The sequence below is a fragment of the Mirounga leonina genome, unplaced genomic scaffold (assembly GCF_011800145.1).
Source record: "Mirounga leonina isolate KUSES-001 unplaced genomic scaffold, KU_Mleo_1.0 Mir_201, whole genome shotgun sequence".
In the NCBI taxonomy this organism is placed as follows: Eukaryota; Metazoa; Chordata; class Mammalia; order Carnivora; family Phocidae; genus Mirounga; species Mirounga leonina.
This window is the reverse complement of record NW_023270504.1, coordinates 29,075,063-29,095,066: the sequence shown is the minus strand read 5'-3', so window position 1 is coordinate 29,095,066 and position 20,004 is coordinate 29,075,063. Positions and strand designations below refer to the sequence as shown.

The window sequence follows — 20,004 nt, the reverse complement described above, 5'->3', positions numbered from 1 at the left end:
GCATGGCTTGCACTTAGGGTGGGGTAAGGACAGATACTTCATATCTCTAGCATCTCAGCTCTGGAATGACTGCCACTGACAAAGTGAAGCAAGCACCCTGGGGAAGGCAGGGAGAGGAGATTTGTTAATAGAGGAATGCTGACAGCAAGGAGGCAAACTGCCCTGTAAAATAGCAGTCATGTGGTCTTGATGGGGTCAAGGGAAGATAAGAGGTAATACCCGGGGCGCCTGGGTGGCTCAGTTGGTTAATCAACTGCCTTCGGCTCAGGTCATGATCCTGGAGTCCCGGAATCGAGTCCGGCATCGGGCTCCCCGCTCAGCGGGGAGTCTGCTTCTCTCTCTGACCCTCCCCCCTCTCATGCTCTATCTTATTCTCTCTCTCAAATAAATAAATAAAATCTTAAAAAAAAAAAAAAGAGGTAATACCTGAAAAGTAGCTGGCATAGCATTCGTTCTCAATCCATGCCAGTTTTTACAGTGATATAGTACTTTTACATTCATATTCAAACTGTTTACACAAGAAGGAGCAGCAAGTAAAATGAGTTCCATTTTATAGATGGGAAACAAGTTTAGAGAGACTGCCCCGCCCCCACAGGCCAGCTCACTGTGCAAGACAACTCACTTGCATCATAGCGTGCACTGGCCAAGATGTGAGCGCTCTCACCTGACTGCAAAGATTATTCGCCACAAAACCCTGAACAAGGTAAGTAACCTCTCTGACCTTCAGTCTCCTCATCTGTAAAAAGAGGAGAGGTTCCGTGCTTTCTGGGCTTCTTTGTGGCGTAAGTCTACAAGCACCCCAGGAGATGTGTCCGGGGCTGCGACTTGGCAGTTTCCCACCTGCTGCGCCAGAGCCTTCTAATGGGCTTCAAATGGGTAACAGCTGCGCCCAGTACCAACCCCCTGGGGTCCTGGGGCAGTGGAACTCCAGGGCTGGCTGCATTCGTCCACAAATACCTTTATCGCTTTACCCTCATGTGGGACACAAATACCTTTTCCTGTCACTTTCTGTGTGTGCCAGTTAAGAAAAAGGCCGAGGCGTTGAGGGGGAGGCTGGAGTTAGTCTATAAATCCAGGACAGTTTGGGGACATGCTCTTCTTCTTATTGCCTCCAGCGCCCCTTTTCAGAAACCACCAGCCCACTGTGGAGGTGCTGTATCAATCACCTGGAAAGGGATAAAAGATAGAAATACCTTAACGCAAGAGGTCTTGGAGAAAGTGGCAGCTTCCAGGCCCCGCCCTCCGTGCAGAGGAACCCGAGTCCTAGGCTTCCCCTGCAGCAAAGGCAGAGGCAGGAATGTGCCCGAGAGCAGACCTGGAGGGCTGTGTCCATGGCTCCCTGCAAGGAGACTTAGAACTCCCCACAGGCGGCCCAGCCCAGCTGCCTGGGCCCAGCCACAGCTGCTGGCAGGGAGTCTCCAGGTCTAAAATTAGCCTCCAGCTCTCCACCCAGGCAGTTCCACCACTCACTCTGGCAGACGAGGCCCTGCGGTGAGGTAATGACTAGGAGCCTGTCTGGCCCAGGACAACAAGGGGTTAGGAGAAGGCAGCACAGAGCAAAGTCCCACTTTCCCATCATGGTCAGCCTCAGGATGGAACTGGGGAAACAGGGGAAGCAAGAACATCCATGTATGTGGGACTTGACTTTTGCTTTGCTTCTGCTTTTCCTCCGTGTCTGCACCTATGGGGTCTACCCTGTCCTATTCTTCACTCAAGGCACGCCAAGGAAAGGAAAGCAAAAGTTTAAGATGTGCCAGGTTTTCAATTTGCCACCACAACCTTGTGAGGTCAGGATCATTATTCCCATTATACTGAACACCACAAGGATGCTCATCAAATTAGTTGACCTAAGTCAGTGACCCTGTGAAGAAGAATCCAAGTATCAGTCCTCTTCTTTTGGAGGGGAAGTCTACTTCCTGGAGGGGCACCTCTAGGGAGGGCTCCCTCCCTGAGGCAGTGTCTGAGCCCATGACTCACTGACCCCCACCTCTAGGTCCCCTAGCTTCTGATGGTCTGGTCAGGAAGCCTGTGGTTGGAGCTGCTAAAATAAGCAGCAAACGCCTGGGCCAATCCCTGGGCATAAGTCCCTCCCACCCCCGGGCTGAGCTGCGGGGGCAGGGGGTCCGCAGCTCAGAAGGACACAGGAAGAGTAGGTGGGAGGGCTATGGGAAAGATGACCACGGTCACTCGGGCCCACAGAAATATCCTGCCAAGTCACTAAGCCTCTCCAACCAAAGGTTCCCAGAGACCTTAATGATCATTAGCCACTAACAATCATTCCCCTGGGCTCATACCTCAACCTCTCCTTCACTGTCCCCACTTATGGAACCTGTCCTTCCCAAGTCAGTGGAGGAGGAGAGAAGGAAGGTGGAGGTGGGCATCGGTCTCTGGGATAAGAGCTGGGCCCAGGACCCAACTCCCCGTCCTGCTTGAATGAGAAGGCAAGGTTCCATAGCAAGCGACTGGAGCCAGGATTTGAATCCAGGCATCTCTCCGAATCTCTTTTTTCCAATCTTTCTCTAGCCACTTCCAGTTCGGAATCCTCAGTGCTGGTGCAAATATCACTTTCTCTGGCAATAATATTGGAGCCAGAGGGGACCTCAAGGACCAAGTAGCCAAGGCTTCTCATTTACAAATAAGAAAATTGAGGCCCTGGGGTGGCTGGGTGGCTCAGTCGGTTAAGCATCTGCCTTCGGCTCAGGTCATGATGCCAAGGTTCTGGAATCAAGCCCCACGTCGGGCTCTCTGTTCAGTGGGAGCCTGCTTCTCCCTCTCCCTGACGCTCACCCTGCTTGTACTCTCTCTCTCTGTCGAATAAATAAAAAAAAATCTTTAAAAAAAAAAAAGAAAGAAAAGAAAATTGAGGCCCAGAGGCAGAAATGACTTGTTCAAAGTCAAAGAACCAGTTCATATCAGAGCCAAGACTGGAACCCAGGTGCCCTGACTCCCAGCCCAGGGTTCTTAGCCCTAACCATGTGTCTAAAAGTAAAAGACCTCCAAGTTCTCTTTAGACCAAATATTCTATGATTCTATAACCTGGTTTCTACTCTCCCCCTTCTGTTATGACAGATCTCAATTGACCATGCAATTCACCATTGACTCTCCCTGCTCCTTGGCCAAATATGCTGGTTTCCTCTCAGGTCTCATCCTTCTGGACCTTTCATCTGCACCTGACACTGTTGCTCACCTTTTTCCTTATCAAGACTCCTTAAGGGCACCTGGGTGGCTCAGTCAGTTAAACGTCTGCCTTCAGCTCAGGTCATGATCCTGGGGTCCGGGGATTGAGCCCTGCATCCAGCTCCCTGCCCAGTGGGGAGTCTGCTTCTCTCTGCTCCTCTGCCCGCTCATGCTCTCTCTCAAATAAATAAAATCTTAAAAAAAAAAAAAAAAAAAAAAAGACTCCTTAGAAGAATGACTCCCTCCTCCACATTTCTGTAACTGCTCATTTTGTCTCCCTCATTGGCTAGTTGCAGGCAACCAAGGGTCCCCCCTTGCCCTGCTGGTGACCAGATTCCAATGTGTGCTCTCTCTACCCCAGCTTTGACAGTCCAACGAACGTCAGCTCGCTGGTCTAGGGGAGAGTTCTGGGCAGGGCCACAGCCATGAAACAAAAGGTTAAGTTACTCAAGAGAGATTCTGGACTGCACACTGAGGCCTGCTGAGCTTCTGGGCCATCCCATAGCCCTGACCTAGAGCTGAGAGCCAGCACACTGGAGTGAACTTCCTTCCTCAGCAGGCTTACTAGGTTTGTGTGTACCTCTTGCCACCTCTTGCCTTGGTTTTCCCTCTATAAAGTAGGCAGCAGGCTGCACCTTCTGTCTTCCAAGTGACACGCTGGATGAGTGTCATTTCCCACCCACATTGCTCCATATGCATCCTTAGACCATGGCAGAGGACACCTTTGCAGACAGGTTGAAAGGAGCAATCTTTCTTCTGGGAGAAGTAGCAATCTCTGATCCTAAAATGTGGATGCAGCCTAAGTTGCTCCAAGTTCCCAGAAAAAAGTTCCTTGTGAAAACAAGGTACTATTGTTCTCCCTCGCCTTCCATTGCTTCCCTCACATGATTGGATCATGAAACCCCTGCCAGCTGGGGAAAGTGTTCACTACTCTGGAACTTTCTAAACCTTATTAGAGATAGAAAGGGGCAGGAAAATATAGAAAAACAACCCCTTCTTGAGGACTTTTTTTCTTGGTTTTAGAAGAAACAACTTTGGGGTTTTTTTTCCCCCTGCTTCTCAGGCTTTCCAATTTCTAAATATACCAAGCACAATCATTTTGAGCAAACCAAGTTATGTACGATATATGTTTATCTTGCTAAACTAACAGAAAACGACTTTAGATCTGTAAGGGGCACTAAAAAATCTCATAATTGTTTCCCTAAAAATATTACAATATATTGCCATTTCCCAGAAATTGAAACTCTCTAATTTTTGTATCAACAAGTCCCTTAGGCACTTTATTATGCTCATTTCTTTCTCTCAGAGTAAATACCAACTTCCAATTTAATACTTCTTGCTTTGATAAATGTCATCCCATGACAGACAGGTGGTATTTCCTGAGAAACATAATTAAAGCTTCACTATTGTAGAATGTCCCTTATGCAAATATTTTTCCAACCTTCATGCATCAGAACAAAGTTGAATTCTTATTCAATAGGTTAAATCAAACTTGAATACTAATTTTTCCACCTCCTCTCTATAGGCTTCCAAACGCATTCTGAACCCACTTATTATTACCTCTCTGCAATTTATCTTCAATTTGTCATCCATTTCACTTTTTACCCCTGCACAGAATTGCCGGCAGTGGACTTCCATTTGCTAACAAGGGCTAGGATTATGAAAACATCAGCCCTTATCAGCTTGTATCTTTCTCCAAAGATGAGAATAACGGAGATGACAACATCTTTTAAAAATATGTACTTTTCTACCAGAGGATCTCATGATTTATATGTTTCAACACTCTTTTGATTTACCTTATTTTTTTAAAGATTTTATTTACCTATTTGAGAGAGACAGAGAGAGAGCACGAGCAGAGAGAGGGAGAAGCAGGCTCGCTGTTGAGCAGGGAGCCCGACAAAGGGCTCTATCCCAGGACCCTGGGATCATGACCTGAGCCAAAGGCAGACGTTTAACCGACTGAGCCACCCAGGCGCCCCTGAATGGTTTTTTTTTTAAAGAAGCTCTTTACTCCTTTACTAGAAGGGGCTGTTCTGAGGATAAGAGGGTGTAGGGAACAAAGGTACCTGCTGGATGAGAAATGTCACGTCTTGGCCTGCCCTTTGCAGTATGAGAATTCAACATCAACAAGAGCCTCTTTGCAGGTTACCCTCAGCTATCAGTATCAATTCAGGGTGTCACTAGAGAAATTTCAGAAAACTCACAAGTCACCCCACAGCAGCTGAGGTGGGCCCACGATCCACCCCAACTAGGTGACAACTTCCGCTCATTCACTGGCAAGAAAAGATAAATAAACAGACTTGAGAATGGGTTATATGCCTGCTTCACACACTGTCAGACTGCTTGGATGGGTAGGAAAAAAGGACCTCATGAAACTCAGTCATGAAAAGAAAGCACTCTCAGCAAATAAAAAGGGAATAGGTAATGGCAAAATGGTGAGTGGCATGGTATGCTGTAAAGCGCACTGCTCAAGCATCAGGAATCCTGAGCCCAAAGCTGCGCTTTAGGCAGGTTGCTTAAAACTCTCTAAGCCTTAAACTCTCTATTGGTGAAATGAGGAGTTTGAGCAGATTACACTTGAAGAGGCAACTTGCCACTGCCTGATGAGATGTGTTGAGAAAGATTTTGAGACTGCATCTGGGCTTAGTAGAAGAATTACATGTTCTACTGAAGATGCCTGCCATTCGCCTGGAGTAAAAATTGCAGGTATTTTCCATCTCAGAATTTAAAAATCTCTGAGATCCATTCTGCCCCAGGATTCTCTATGATATGTGAAGGACAGTTCCCAAAAGCCAGTCAAAAGAGAAACAAAGGGGCTTTAAAGGCTGATTAAATGATTAAAAAAAAAAAAACAATAATAATGAAAAAAATAAGACAATGATAAAAACAAGCAGCTAACACTTATTAAACATTATGTATCCAGAACTGTTCTAAGTACTTTGTATGTCTTATTTCACTTGATTGCCACAACAAAAACCCAACAAGGTAGAACTATTAATATTCCCATTTCACAGATAAGTAACTGGGGCATATTGAATCTTAGTACTCTGCTCACTAAAGCACAGCGTACTGAGAGTTGGAGCTAGGATTCAAACCCAGGTAGTCCGCCTTCAGAGACTTGCTCCTGACAACTATGCTATGACAGAGGAAGAAAAGGAGTTGCGGGGGGGGCGGGTAGAGACACTGGCAGATGGCACAGAAGACACAACAGCAACCTCGAGAGTTAAGGTAGAAAGGATGGCTGTGTCTGTATGGAGGAAACGTGGGCACAATGAAGCCTGTGCCCACTCAATTCCAAGTTCACCACCCGCCTCTTCCAAGCACTTCATTGATGCTTGTGGGAGGGATGAAGCCAACTGCCATCACCAGATCCTCTGGAGCCATCTTTGGCTTCTCTAACAACCTTAGTTGGAGTACATAAGACCAACCCAGACAAAGTAGAGATAAAGAAAATATCTAAAATAACAAAAGAGGGGCACCTGGGTGGCTCAGTTGGTTAAGCGCCTGACTCTTGATTCCAGCTCAGGTCATGATCTCAAGGTCATGAGATCGAGCCCCGCACTGGACTCCATGCTGGGCGTGGAGCCTGTTCAAGATTCTCTCTCCCTGCCTCTCCCTCTGTCCCTGCCCACCTGCCTCTCTCTCTCTTTCTCTCCCTCTCTCTCTCAAGAAATAAGTAAAACAAAATAACAAAACAAAGTATCAACATTTGAGTTGCAGACAACTTAAGTGCAACAGAAGTTCCCAAAAGGGTAAGGTCAGCTGAAAGAGAAATAACTGAGGCAGGCGTCAGGGAAGAGATGGGGTTGAAAGAATGGGCAGACCTTTGAAAAGCAAGCACAAGGAACATCATATGAGACTGGACAGCAGCATTTAAGAGTCGGGGAGAAGACCAGCCCAAGAGGGAGGATACACCAACTCTGACTCTGTGGGGACAAGAAGCGACAGCAAAGCTATTGCTCTCTGGATGGTTACTTCTAGTTTGTACACGCTCTTCTCCATCACCTACAAGTGGGACTGCTTCCTGGCTCTCTCCCACGTAACATCTGTCCCCTGCAAATAGAGTAAAGGGATTTAACTGGGAGGAAGACCCCAAATCAATCAAACTCTGGGAACTTACTGTGTACCAGGTATTGGGCAAATCACTCAGGCAGAGTTCCTGACTGGAGATCCACAGATAGGAGTCAGGGGCCTGTGTACCTCCCCAAAATAGCATGCAAAACATTCGAGGGGGCAGGCAAATTTCTGCACAGATTTCCACAGTTTCTTCATCAGATTCTACAAGTGTATATGAGCCACAAAAGGTTAAAAATCTCTGCCCTAGGGAGACAAAGGGGGGAAAATGCCCAGGTCCAGCACTCTAGAAATTCACTATCCCGTGGGGGAAGACAAACACAGACATAAATAACTTTGATGGAAGGCAGACTTTGATAAGTGCACTAATGGAGATACAAAAAAAAAAAAGAAAGAAAGCAAGCTGTGAGGCAAGGAGAACAGAGGTGGATTCCAACTGCGTCTCCCCTCATCCTGGTTTTGGGATCCAAGTTCGTAATGAGGAAAAACAACCACTATGTTTTTTTTAAAGATTTTATTTATTTATTTGACAGAGAGAGACACAGTGAGAGAGGGAACACAAGCAGGGAGAGTAGGAGAGGGAGAAGCAGGCTTCCCGCTGAGCAGCGGGCCTGATGCGGGGCTCGATCCCAGGACCCTGGGATCATGACCTGAGCCGAAGGCGGACACTTAACGACTGAGCCACCCATGCGCCCCCAAAACAACCACTATCACTTCTCCTCGGGCCCAGACAGAGCCTTTGGCTAGCCCCTCTTTCTCAGGGACTCCCAGTGAAAACTGAGTCTAAGGCTGACCCTATTCCCACCAAGGAGGTGAAGGAGGCCATTGCTTTCAGGACAATGGGAGGCCTTAGCAAGAAGATGCTCTCCTCAAAAAGAGCAGTGACTCTGTTCTACATTTTTTCCCTCTTCTACCTAGTTCCCATTCTCTGAACTCCTGAGGTACTCACTTGTTTTGTGCTTAATCACGTCCTCTACCCCTAGTTATCTATTTTGGATAAGTCACTTCTCAGAGACCCCCTCACTCTCCAAGCTAGTCTTACCTCTCACCCCTCCGCCTAGAAATTTTGTGCCATTACCGTGTTTCATTTTCTTCCAAGAACTAATCACCATCTGAAATTCTTATGTTTGTTTACGTATTTATTATGGGTTTTATTGTGGGGTTTTTTTTTTTTTTTTTTTTTCATGAAATGTAAGCACCATGACAGCTTTGAATTTCTGGTTCCCTTCAATATTCTAACACCTAGAACACTGCCCGGACATAACGAGGGTGCAATGACTATTTGTTGAATAAATGAGTGTCGGGCGCCTGGGTGGCTCAGTTGGTTAAGCGACTGCCTTCGGCTCAGGTCATGATCCTGGAGTCCCTGGATCGAGTCCCGCATCGGGCTCCCTGCTCGGCAGGGAGTCTGCTTCTCCCTCTGACCCTCCCCCCTCTCATGTGCTTGCTCTCTCTCATTCTCTCTCTCTCAAGTAAATAAATAAAATCTTTTAAAAATAAATAAATAAATAAATAAATAAATAAATAAATAAATAAATAAATACATGAGTGTCTGTCTCCCGTCCCTTTGTATTGTCCTGCAGGACCAGCACAATATCTAAATCCCAAAGAGGAAGCTGTAAGGAGAAATGAAAGCACATTTTTCCTCACGAGAACATCTTTTGAGATGCTCGTTGTACAGGGTTGCCCATAATTAAACTAATCATGGCAGCATAGCCAGAGAACCGTGTGTGAAACTCACCACCCAACATGGCACCTTCTACATCAACTCTACCAGCAAATTCTGTCACTTCTTTCTTTGACAGGTCTCAGCTATTCTCTGTCACCCTTCTCAGCTAGACACTCACTGCCCACACTTTAGGTCACTGTGATAAGTAACTGAGCGGCCCCTCTCTCTCCATGCCATCCTGCAAACTTCCCACAGTATCATCTACCTACAGCCACAGTTCCTAGGACATAAAAGGTATTCAACAAATGTCTGAAGAGTCAAAGTCAAGTCAGTGGATAAAAAATAAGAAAACACTGCCTTCATCACATCAAATCCCTGCTTTAAAAAAATGTATGTTACTCTCCACTAAATCCAACCACAGCAGCCTGGCACTTGAGACACCACAATCGTGTCACAACCATTGTCCCAACCTCATCTTCAGACCATGTGAGCCTCTGTGCTACAGGATTTGCATTCCCTCAACGTTTACCTAGCTTCTACTATATTCCTCAAGTGGGGCATTCACCTGTGCTTACACACACAACTCCCAATAATCACAGGCTATAGGGGCTGGAAATGGTCTTAAGCATTCAAGCCAAAGGACTTCCTTTTGGGAAATACAGTGAAATACTAAGAAATGCTGGACAAAATATGACAAACTTCTTTTTATTTACAGAGAACACTTAAGTTCCATAAAGCAAGGGAAATCTCCAGGGGCCAAAATATAAAGAATTGAGGGGCGCCTGGCTGGTTCAGTCGGTAGAACATCCGACTCTCAATCTTGGGGTTTTGAGTTCAAGCTGCATGTTGAGTGTAGAGTTTACGTTAAAAAAAAAAAATGAACTGTCAGAGCAGCAAGCAGATACTAACACTTTGGCAGCCTCAACTTTAGACAATAGATTAGAAAAAATTAGAATAGATTATAGTAACATATTTCTGAACAGCAGAACAATATAGTTTCTAAATAGTATTTTTAGAACCAAATTTGAAATCAAACCAAATAAAACTTATAGCTTTGAAAAACAGAGTCACTGAACCAACTGAGAAAATGGGATAATATCTCTCCCTCAATTTCTCCACTTCATTGTGCTGTACGTACACGTCCCTGCCTTCTCCTGGAAGCTGTTCACCTGAGATCTGCTCCCCATCATCCTCTCCCTTTTTCCAGGCCCTCAGCTCAGCTGGAACAAAAAAGACCACCAAGAACTGAGATGCTCCATTAACACTTAGTCCCTGGTTCGTGAGGAAATCCTCAGTGTCCTCATTCCTCCTGCCAACCCTTGACTCAGAGGCGGTGGTGTGTAGTCAGGAGACCAGCTGTTTGGTGAGAGGAGGGTGTGTAAGTGCACATGCCTGCATGCATCCATTTGAACCCTGGGTTGGCAGGCAGGGTGGAAAGGAGTGGGTCAGAGGATTTGTAAGAAGATCTCAGCAGAGAGGCCTTTAATCTTTGAGGCAACGGCTTGTATGGAGACCACGTTGTCAGAAGTGACCTTGGAGACCAAGTAGCCAGAAGCACTGGGATAGCTGCCACCTCTCAGTTCAAGGCAACTGAGTCATGAAAGACCAGTGCCAGAATGGCAAAGATTGGCTGTCCCCTTGACACCTCAGTGACACCGGAGAGGTTCCAAACCTACTCCTGAAAGGGGCATCTCCTTCCAAAGACTATGAAACTGAAGCCCTCCAAAGAAAAGGCACTTGCCCAAGGACCTCAACAGGTCAGTTACAAAGCTAGGATTTAAACAAAGATAAGTGCCCAGTGTTTCTGCCTTCCAGCCCCAGAAATCCTCAAGAGTGTGCTCAGGGACACGCAGCAGAGTGCCCAGCTACCACTTCCCAATTGCAGAGCTCTTGTGCCCGGACACATCCCCAACAGATCTCCCATTTCCTTGACTTCTGACCCGCCCCTCCCACCCCCTAATGCAAGTCTTTGCCTGGGATGGGGATAGAAAGATGGAGGCGGCGGGGGAGGGGGGTGCCTGGGTGGCTCAGTCGTTAAGCGTCTGTCTTCAGCTCAGGTCATGATCCCAGGGTCCTGGGATGGAGCCCCACATGGGGCTCCCTGCTCAGCGGGGAGCCTGCTTCTCCCTATCCCTCTGCCTGCCGCTCCCCTGTTTGTGCTCTGTCAAACAAATAAAAAAACAACAACAACAAATTCTTAGAAAGATGGAGGCGGTGCTGAGTATCACAGAAGGAAAAAAGGAAGAACATGTATTTGCTGGCAGGTGCTGGACATAGATGGCCTGGGGACTGCTGAGGACCGGGCACAGCTGTGTCACGGACTGAGATGCCAAAGAGACACTGGCAAAGGGCTAGCTGAGGAATGTATCTATCCACTCCTGCCTGCCCAGCCATTTTCCAGTTCCTACCAGACTGTAAACTCTCAGGGGGCAGAGATGGGAACTAACATCCACTGAGCTCTTAATATGTGCAAGGTTTTTGTTAAATCTAATTGGGCACCTAATATGTGCTAGGCTCACTAAATCTTACTTAGTCATAAGAAAAGCTCTACAGGGAGGGCATTATAACCCAACCCGCCAACCCCCTCTTGCCCAGATGAAGCATCTGAGTCTTGAAAAGGGCTAAGTACCTTATGCAAAGTCCTGCAACTAGTGAGTAACAGAGCTTGGATTTGAGCCCTGCCTTGTCTTCAAAGTCCATAATTTTTTCCAGGAACTATCAATGCTTTTTACCCCACTAAGTCCCCCACAAAAAAGTAAATGCTCCATAAACATTTTAAGTTTGAAAATGAATCACCTCTGCAGCCACTCAAGATTTGCAAAATAAATAAAAATTGAAAAATACACATCACTCGACTTCTGGGCATTTACATACAAAATCCTTGGTCTGTTTGGAATGTCATTTCTCTATCCCCACCCCCACCTTTCTTTCTCCTTTTCCCATCCGTGGGCCCTTTTCCCAGGTCCTGATACTAGAGTAGGATGCATGCATAGCTTCTGCTAGGCGCCACAAGAATACGGTTTAAAAGAAATTAGTAGAGGAGGGAGATATCATCTCTTCCCTGGACCTGGTTTCTCATCTGTTAGTAAAGGGACTGGATCTCTAATGTTTGTAACTTTATGCATCCATAACCACAGGCTGGGCAGTGGCTACAGGTCTTCACGCTTATGGTCTCACCATTGGTCTGGCAGGGTAAGAGTCCACATGACAAACTTGAGGTTCCTGGCCTTCCTGACCAGTCCCTTCAGTTGCTTTAACAGTGGTGATGGGGCTCGCCAAGCTTTACTGAATTTTCCTTGTATTTATGTCACTGTTCTCAATGATACTGGCTTAGGCCCCAACATCTGTCAGTAAATTCTAAGCTTTTAATGATACTCATGAAGAGGTGAGAATTTATTTTTGAATGCCATTCAACTTTTCAACACCTAAATAAACTACAAAAAAAGAAGAAGACTGGGAATGTTATTGTTTGGCTTTTTTAAATCTAGAATTCTTGTTTAAGATATGCCAGAATCCAGCATCTGGTTATCACAGATTATACTTTATTTTTTTTCTTTTCAATAATCTCTAGGTCAAAGTAGTGGGATTATAGGTTATTTTTAATTTCTTCTTCATACTTTTATATACACCACAGTACTTCTTTGATTTCTTTTATGCCTTGATTTGCTCTGAAAAAGTTAAAGTGGTTTACAAGGACCATAGAATATAAGATGACATAAACTAGAAGTCATTGTGGGAGGAAAAGGAAAAATAAAGATATAAGAGGCATAAAATTAATACCAAGAGGCAGATCATAAAACCTTTTACACTTTTTTCCAGATGAACCAAAAACTGAATTATAAAGCTTTCTAGTAACCACCACAAAGGGAAAAACCTGGTAGGTATACAATTTACATGGCCAATAAAAATTTAAACAAACTGACTACTCAAAACAAGCCCAGCTATTTCTAATATCAAGACCAGAGAAACATTTTTGGATGGTTCTTACACACAGGATAAGCAATGTTTCTCAACCCCACCCTGGTAGCAGTTCTAATGAAGAATTTCACGGGGCTCTATCTCATAGCTTTTAGGTCCTAGTCTTCACTGGCCACTCCTTAAGTTATTGTATCAGTTGTAATGGGATACTACCGCACAAAAAAGTGATTTTACAGGGGTTAATGTGGTCCAGCTACAAAGCTGTCATCTGGTATAACGAACATGTACTATTTTTATAATCATAAATATCAACTTTAAAATAAAGCACGTATTTTTATACAGAAAGTATAAAAATAGGCTAAGTGAATCTGTCCTGAGGGTAATGACTGAAAGGGAATTCAAGGGGCACTGCTGGGGTGCTGGTAATGTTCCATTTCTTCATCAGGGTGCTTGTTACACAGGTATGTTCAGTTTGTGAAAATTCAAGCTGTATACTTATATGTGTGCTTTTCTGAACACATAAGATATTTCAACGAAAAGTTACAAAAAAACAAAACAAAACACACACACAGCCAGGGACCACAGGGATAATTTGTATCCTTATCTTCTAAAAAAGTTGGGTTAGTAGTTAAAAAAAAAAAATTAGCATAAAAAATAAATTACATACAAAAATATCACAAGGGTAAAAATAATATTCATTTTTGCTTGTCTCATGGATACTCGTAACACTGAAAGCAGCACTTGTTAGAACCTAAAAGTCTGCAAAATTTAAAGAGCTATCCATCATGCTTTGCTCAGAATATATAACATATTCAGCCCAACGCCCTTTATGTACACCATCCAAACTGTTCTCACCTCTTCCAGTAGTATTTTTTTTATATCGGGTAACATATAAATCTATTAATTGTGGATCACAAGGCTAAAGGGGTCTGAAAGCAAACTGTAGAGCTGGCCTGGTTTAGACCTCACCATCCTTGGATATAAGGAGAAGTATTTGTGGAAAATAAAAAGAGTAGATTTTGAGACTGGTGGAACTTGGTACAGAACTAGGCTCCAAGAACAGCCTGTAGGCCCCCTTCCAAAGCAAACTCTGCTATGGCGGCCGCTCTGCTCTGCTCCATAAAGCTCAGCACTAGAGGGCAAGACCAGCAGGCTCTGTGGCCTGGAAAATGACTGCAGTCCGAGTACCAGCAGCTCCTAAAACCAGCACAGAAGTGGCTGCTTCAAAAGACCTGGTGCTGCGAAGCAGTTATAATCATGCAGGGCGTCCGGACAACTCCCGGACAGGGAGCGGTAAGGAGCCTTGGCACCCCTGAGCAGGCACACCCTCAACTCGGACTGGGGGTCCCTGGGTGGTGTGGGCAGGATAGATGGCGAGGCGTGTTGCCGCAATTGTCCTGGCCATGTCACAAAGAGAACAGGAGAGACCAGGGAAAGGAGATGCCAAGTCTGGGTAAGGTCTCCTACTCTCCGTCACACACGGCGTTCTGGGTAACAGACGGTACTGGGTCCAAAGAAAACACTCTTATATAAAAAGGCATTGATGGCTTAATTCTCACCCTTTGCATATGTGCTGAAAGGCTATTGTTTATATGTATTACGGTACAAGGAACAAGAATTCCGAGGTTCTATTCTTGCATCGGTCACTGATAAACAAAGTATCTGCCAGTGGAAAATATCAGGTGCTTGGAAATTCAGAGCTTACCATCCATAACCAGAAGGTATTTATTCAAGTGCCTAGTGTGTGCCCAGAATGGAATACTGATTTGAAGATACACACAGCAGCCAGGTGGCCAGGGTGGCAGCATAAAGAGACGTAAACAGGACACAGGAACACGAGTCAGAGGTTCCACGGGAGCGAGGGGCAGCCCGGCCAGCGCAGCAGCAGACATGGTCCCGGGCCACGGGGAGCACAGAAGGAGTCATGTTCCCCTGCAACACTCACCTCTGCTCTGAGCGTCAGCCCTAAGCCACACCATGCCCGCTCTGCCCACACATCGGTCTCATTTGTTCCCCCTCTCTCCCTGCCTGCAGCTCAGATTACTGTTCTGCCCTGAGTTACCTCTGTTATGGAGGGTTTGTATCCTTTCCAAACCAGCGTAGCTGTGGTGACCCCAGGAGCTCAGGTGCCTGCCTGACATCTGTGGCTGTGGCTCCCTCAGCCCATTCAAAGTCCACCGGGAGTCACAGGGGCCAACCAGAGAGGTGTAAAGCCGATTCATTCCTGAGCCTGAGAACACTTTGGGGTTCAGCGGGTAAAGCTGACACTTAAAAATGGAGACACACTGGAACTGGCCTTGTGAGATCTAGAAAGAGGCTGGTGCATGCTATCATTCTGCCCTGGCTCCATGCCCAAATGCAATCTCTTGGCTCCAGCACCAAGTTGGTCCCAGCAGTAGGTCAAATATAGAGCAAAGACCCTAGAAACCATTTTAGTCCAGATCTCTGCCCTCGGGCAGGATTTAGCTAATCCAATCTGAACGAATGGGTATAACTTGTTAAAACCTGCCAGGATGGAGAGTCTTTAACCTCCACTAATAGTCTGTTCCCAGGGCTGCTTTTCAGCTGGTACACTCCAGTACAGCTGTAGCAGTTATTAAGCTACTGAAAGACTTATGAACATGGTGGCATATGGTGACTGCCCCAAGCCCTCTGAATGCCCCACTACCACCCTGACCTGACCTGTCCCCAGGAGAGCTTCATGACTCAGCAGCTAAAAGGCTCAGCAGCTAAAAGGCTCATGCCAGCCACAGCAAGGGACCCTCAGGACCCTATTCAGGCATCCTCCATACCAAAGTATCATAAAACTGCTTGACCCTGGCTGGCTCCATTCTACAAGGCTACCTACCCTATTCTTTTTTTTTTTTAAGATCTTATTTATTTATTTGACCGAGAGAGAGAGAGAGAAATAGAGAGTGCACACACAAGCAGGGGGAGGGAGAGAGGGAGAGGGAGAAGCAGGATCTCCACTGAGCAGGTAGCCCCATGTGGGGCTCTATCCCAGGACCCCGGGCTCACGACCAGAGCCGAAGGCAGATGCTTAACTGACTGAGCCACCCATGTGCCCCTATCTACCCTATTCTAAAACTGCCTTCTCTTATCTACAGAATAAATGCCAGTCTTTAAGGTTGTTTTCTAAGTCTTTCATAATATAGCACCATCCTATATTCTCCCCTCCTACTCTCTGCTTCATCAAACCCAGATGCTCGACATTCCCAAACTCTAACTTTTCCCTGGTCTTTGTTTATACTGCTTTCTGTCTGGAATAGCCTTCTCTTTCTATATCCATTAAAATCTTACCAGCTCCTCAAGATCTCCTGAAATGTCACCACTTGCATGAAATATTAGTTGAAAGAGCCCCATCCCATTTCCGGGAAGTGTCACAGCAACATCTAGTTTCCCCAGCTGTAAAACTTAATGATTATTCCATAGTACAATTATTTTTATATATGCACCTGAACTCCCCTCTTAGAGAGAAAGCTGCTGAGAGGGCTAGAAACCATATCTACTCATCATTATATCTAAGTGATCTAGCACAATGCCTTGCTTGAGGTATGTGCTAAATAAATATTTGGTTAAATGAGTGAGTGAACAGCTCTAATTCTTTTGTCCAAGGGACTCGTTTTCTATCTGTTAAAGATTTGGGTTTTTTTTTCTCTGAAGTTACTCCAATTGTGGTTGTATCTCTTTCTATATATGGAGCCCAAATTGCACATCGTCCATATCTTAAACTACTGGGTTATTCCATGAAGATGAAGCAGGAAGCATGCTCCCCTGTCATTACTTTCCCACCCTGGAGTTTGTGACTGCCATTTCTCCATACACTTCTTCCAGGGTCAGATCAATGTACCTGTCACACAGGGACAGGCAAATGAAAGGTTTTTGGTAAAGGAGGCCGGCCTTACAGATGATAGGAAGGCTGCTGGTAGAGTGAGTTGGCAGGGATTGCTAGAGAGAGGAGGCAGGGTGGCTTGTTGGGAAGCAGAGCCAAGCTGGGACTCTGGTTGCTGTGGTAAAGGCCACGGGTGCAGTCCTGGGAGGGGAAGTTCTACTGGTTGCTGTTGGTATGCCAGGGTGTAAAGGAGGGAATGCAAGCAAGCCTTTCTGTACTTCTATTCTTTAATTCCTCCTCTCCTGCTCTCCCCCCAGAGGAATAGCTCTGAGCTGGGAATAAGACCTATAAGACAAGAGAGGACTTTGATGAAAGACGTCTGGGCTTCTTAAAAACAAAGGATGGGAGACAAGGAGCCAGAAACCACAGCCACTGTCTAAACCTCATTCCAAAAGGAAATCCAGGCAAGAGGAGAATACAATGAGACAGCCCAGCATGAAAAGTCACCCTGCAGAGCAGATGGGTTTCAGGGTTCTAGGAGGCTGAGATGAGGAAGCAATGAGCCATCAGTGCCTGGGCTTGGGCTCTCGTTAAAAATGATGGTTAGACAAACAAAGATGTTGCTGGAATTGGAAGCTGGGAACATCTTTCTGGAGAAGGGTCAGTTTGGAAAAGGAAACAAAGAATAAGGAAACCCAGAGCTAAGATTCATCTAGAAGGGAAACCAAACAGATCCACGAATTGATAGCTGAGGATGAGACAGCCAACAGGAGTCAGAGGGTAGGAGACAGCGTGAGATTATGATGGTGGCAAACTGGTTCTGGTCTCTGTGGAGAAAGCACACCTGAGGTAAAGGGAAAGTGTATTGGGGTGGGGGTGGAGGGTGGGAGGAAGACACTAATTTCAGCATCACAAAGCAACTGCTTTCCTCCGTTTTTAATCTGTGCAGAGGATCCCACTGGCTACCACATTAACAAAATGGTGGCCACGTTGAGAAGGGGTGTCCCAAGGAGGAGAGAAGGGAGATCCCTTCCCAGGGCCTCCCACCTGCACACACTCCAACCGGGCTCACCCACTTGGGACTGAGCGGCCACAGTATGGAAGAGCACTGTCTTTCAGAGAGAAGAGCAAGAACTAGCTATGGGAAGGCAAATTTTGGTCATCAGAAGGAAGAACTCTCCTATTTAGAGCTGGGGAGCTGTGGCTAAGCAGAGCTGTCCTCACGATGCGCTCAGCCCTCTGACCCTGGAAAAGCTCAAGCAGGGGCGATCACACAATCTAAGCATCCAGACTCAAAGGGACCTTGGAGGTCATTTAGTCCAACTTCCTCCTCCTACCTGAGAAGCTGTCATTTTCCCTTTGATCCCCCAACTCATTAGTGGCAGAACCAGGACTGGAAGCCCAGTCTCCCTACTCACAGCCAGAATTACTTCAACAGAGAGGTTCTGCCATAAATATATGTCTCTACCCTGAACCAGCTCAATTACTGACCCTAGTGATTCCCTCTCTTTGGCCACAGGAGGAGGCAAAGCACCACGCCCAACTCTGGGCAGAGCAGTTGACACAAGGACATGTCGAAGCATCTTCTCACCAGCAATTTCATCACCACACAGACCTTCAGAATTTCCTCAATGGGGGAAGTGAATGCATGGGAGACAATGTGCTCCAACTACGAGCCTCCACTCCTCAGGCTTGGGCAGGGAGGCTCCTCTCTGGGAGTTTCTCCACTTTTTCCTGCTGTTACACTGACCTTTTACAGTCGCTGACACTTTCGGAATTTTACTTGGTTAGCTCCATCAATAGTAAACTGAAAATGACGTCGGATAGCCATGCGTGTCGAAGGAAAACGAGAAAGAGACCGTTCCCACACATTTTCCTAAGAGGAAACTGAGGCACAGAAAAATTAAGTGGCTTTGGCTACGTTAAAAAGAGAAGTAGGAATCTAGCCCCTGCCTGGTCCACTGTGCGGTCCACTGTCTCCATGACCAGGACGTTCTGAAGGGTTCCAAAGAGAGCTTCAGAAAACTAGCTGGAGGGGTGGCCAGGACTAGGAGTGGAGGCCGGCTCAGTGAGGAAGCGGAAGGGGGGCGAGTGGCGTAGGGGAAGGGGGAGGTGAGGGGGCTCTCGGAGGTATGGTTAAAATAAAGAACCCCAGAAAGCGCAGCGGGAGAGGAAACGTAGCGAGCCACAGAGCAGGCGGCAAGCAAAGTTTGGGCCGCGCTAACCGGAGCGCGCCTCCTCGGGGGACTCACGGCCGACGGCACCCCGGGCACAAACCCCGAGCCCACGACCCGACCGCGCGTTTCTCTCGCTGGGGGCGGCTGCAAGCCTAGCGCGCGCGAGGTGCCCCGCGTCTCGGCCCGCACTTCCGCGGGGCAGGCGGGAGCCTCTCTCCCCGCAGTCCTCCGAGGGCAGCAGCGAGCAGCCCCGAGGATGCCCCGGCCCCACACGGCCCGGCGGGCAGGCCCGGTCTCGGAACTCAGCGACCGGCCCCCACGCCCCCCTTCTCTCCCCGAGTAGGCAGCGGGGCGGCGCCGGGCACCTGGAGACGAAAATGAGCTGGAAATCGGGTCTGAGGATGAGAGGCGGGTCTCCCCAACCCGGGAGCCACCGGCCCGGCCTCCTCCCACCTCCGCGCCCCCGTCCCCCCTCCCCCGTCCCCCGGCGCTACTTACTTCGGTTCAGAGGGTTCCCGCCGACCTGGGCCGACGCCACCAGTTCCAGATAAAGAGTCCAGAGCCCCACGAACACCAGGGCGAGCGCCAGCAGCAGCCGGAAGCGCCTCCGCAGCAGCTTGACCGGGCACAGGAGCAGCAGGAGCAGCGCGGCCCGAGGGCTCCCCATGGCGCGGCGCCCGGGCGGCCGCCGCCAGCGCGGGCCGCTCCGCACCCCGCCCCCGCCCCCCTGCCGGGCCCAGCGCCCTGGGCGCACGGTGGCCCAGCCCCAGCCCAGCGTCTCAGGACTGCGCCGAGGCCGTCTCCCCCGGCCGCTCTCCAGCCGGGCGCCGGCTCAGGCTCCGCGCGCCAGCGGTCCCTCGGGCGCCTCGCGCCGCCTCTCAGGTCTCTCTCCGCGAGCACAGCCGGCGCCTCCTCCCCCGAATGTCCTCCGCGCCCGGCTCTCCTCTCCACGCCTCTCCTCGTCGCAGCCTCGCCGCCTCCTGCCCGCCTCCTCGCCCGCCTCCTCGCCCGCTCGCCCGCTCTCACTGCCCACAGGAAGGCTTCCCTAGGTGCGCGTCTGCCAGCCTTTCGCCGCCGCCTCCCGCTCCGGCTCTTCCTCCCAGCCCAGGGCGCGACCGCACACCCACCTGTCCCGCCCCCGCCCAGGCCCCGCCCCC

The 20,004-nt window shown here is 47.9% G+C and overlaps 1 protein-coding gene across 1 annotated transcript in view; it reads right to left on the bottom strand.

Moving 5' to 3' along the window:
* The window catches only part of B4GALNT3 (beta-1,4-N-acetyl-galactosaminyltransferase 3), an 88,540-nt gene extending 69,026 nt beyond the window's left edge, over positions 1–19,514 (bottom strand). Inside the window, exon 1 of the mRNA XM_035027855.1 lies at positions 19,346–19,514. Coding sequence (XP_034883746.1) covers positions 19,346–19,514 — 169 coding nt within the window. The remainder of the gene's footprint in view (positions 1–19,345) is intronic.
* Between the last annotated feature and the right edge of the window lie 490 nt (positions 19,515–20,004).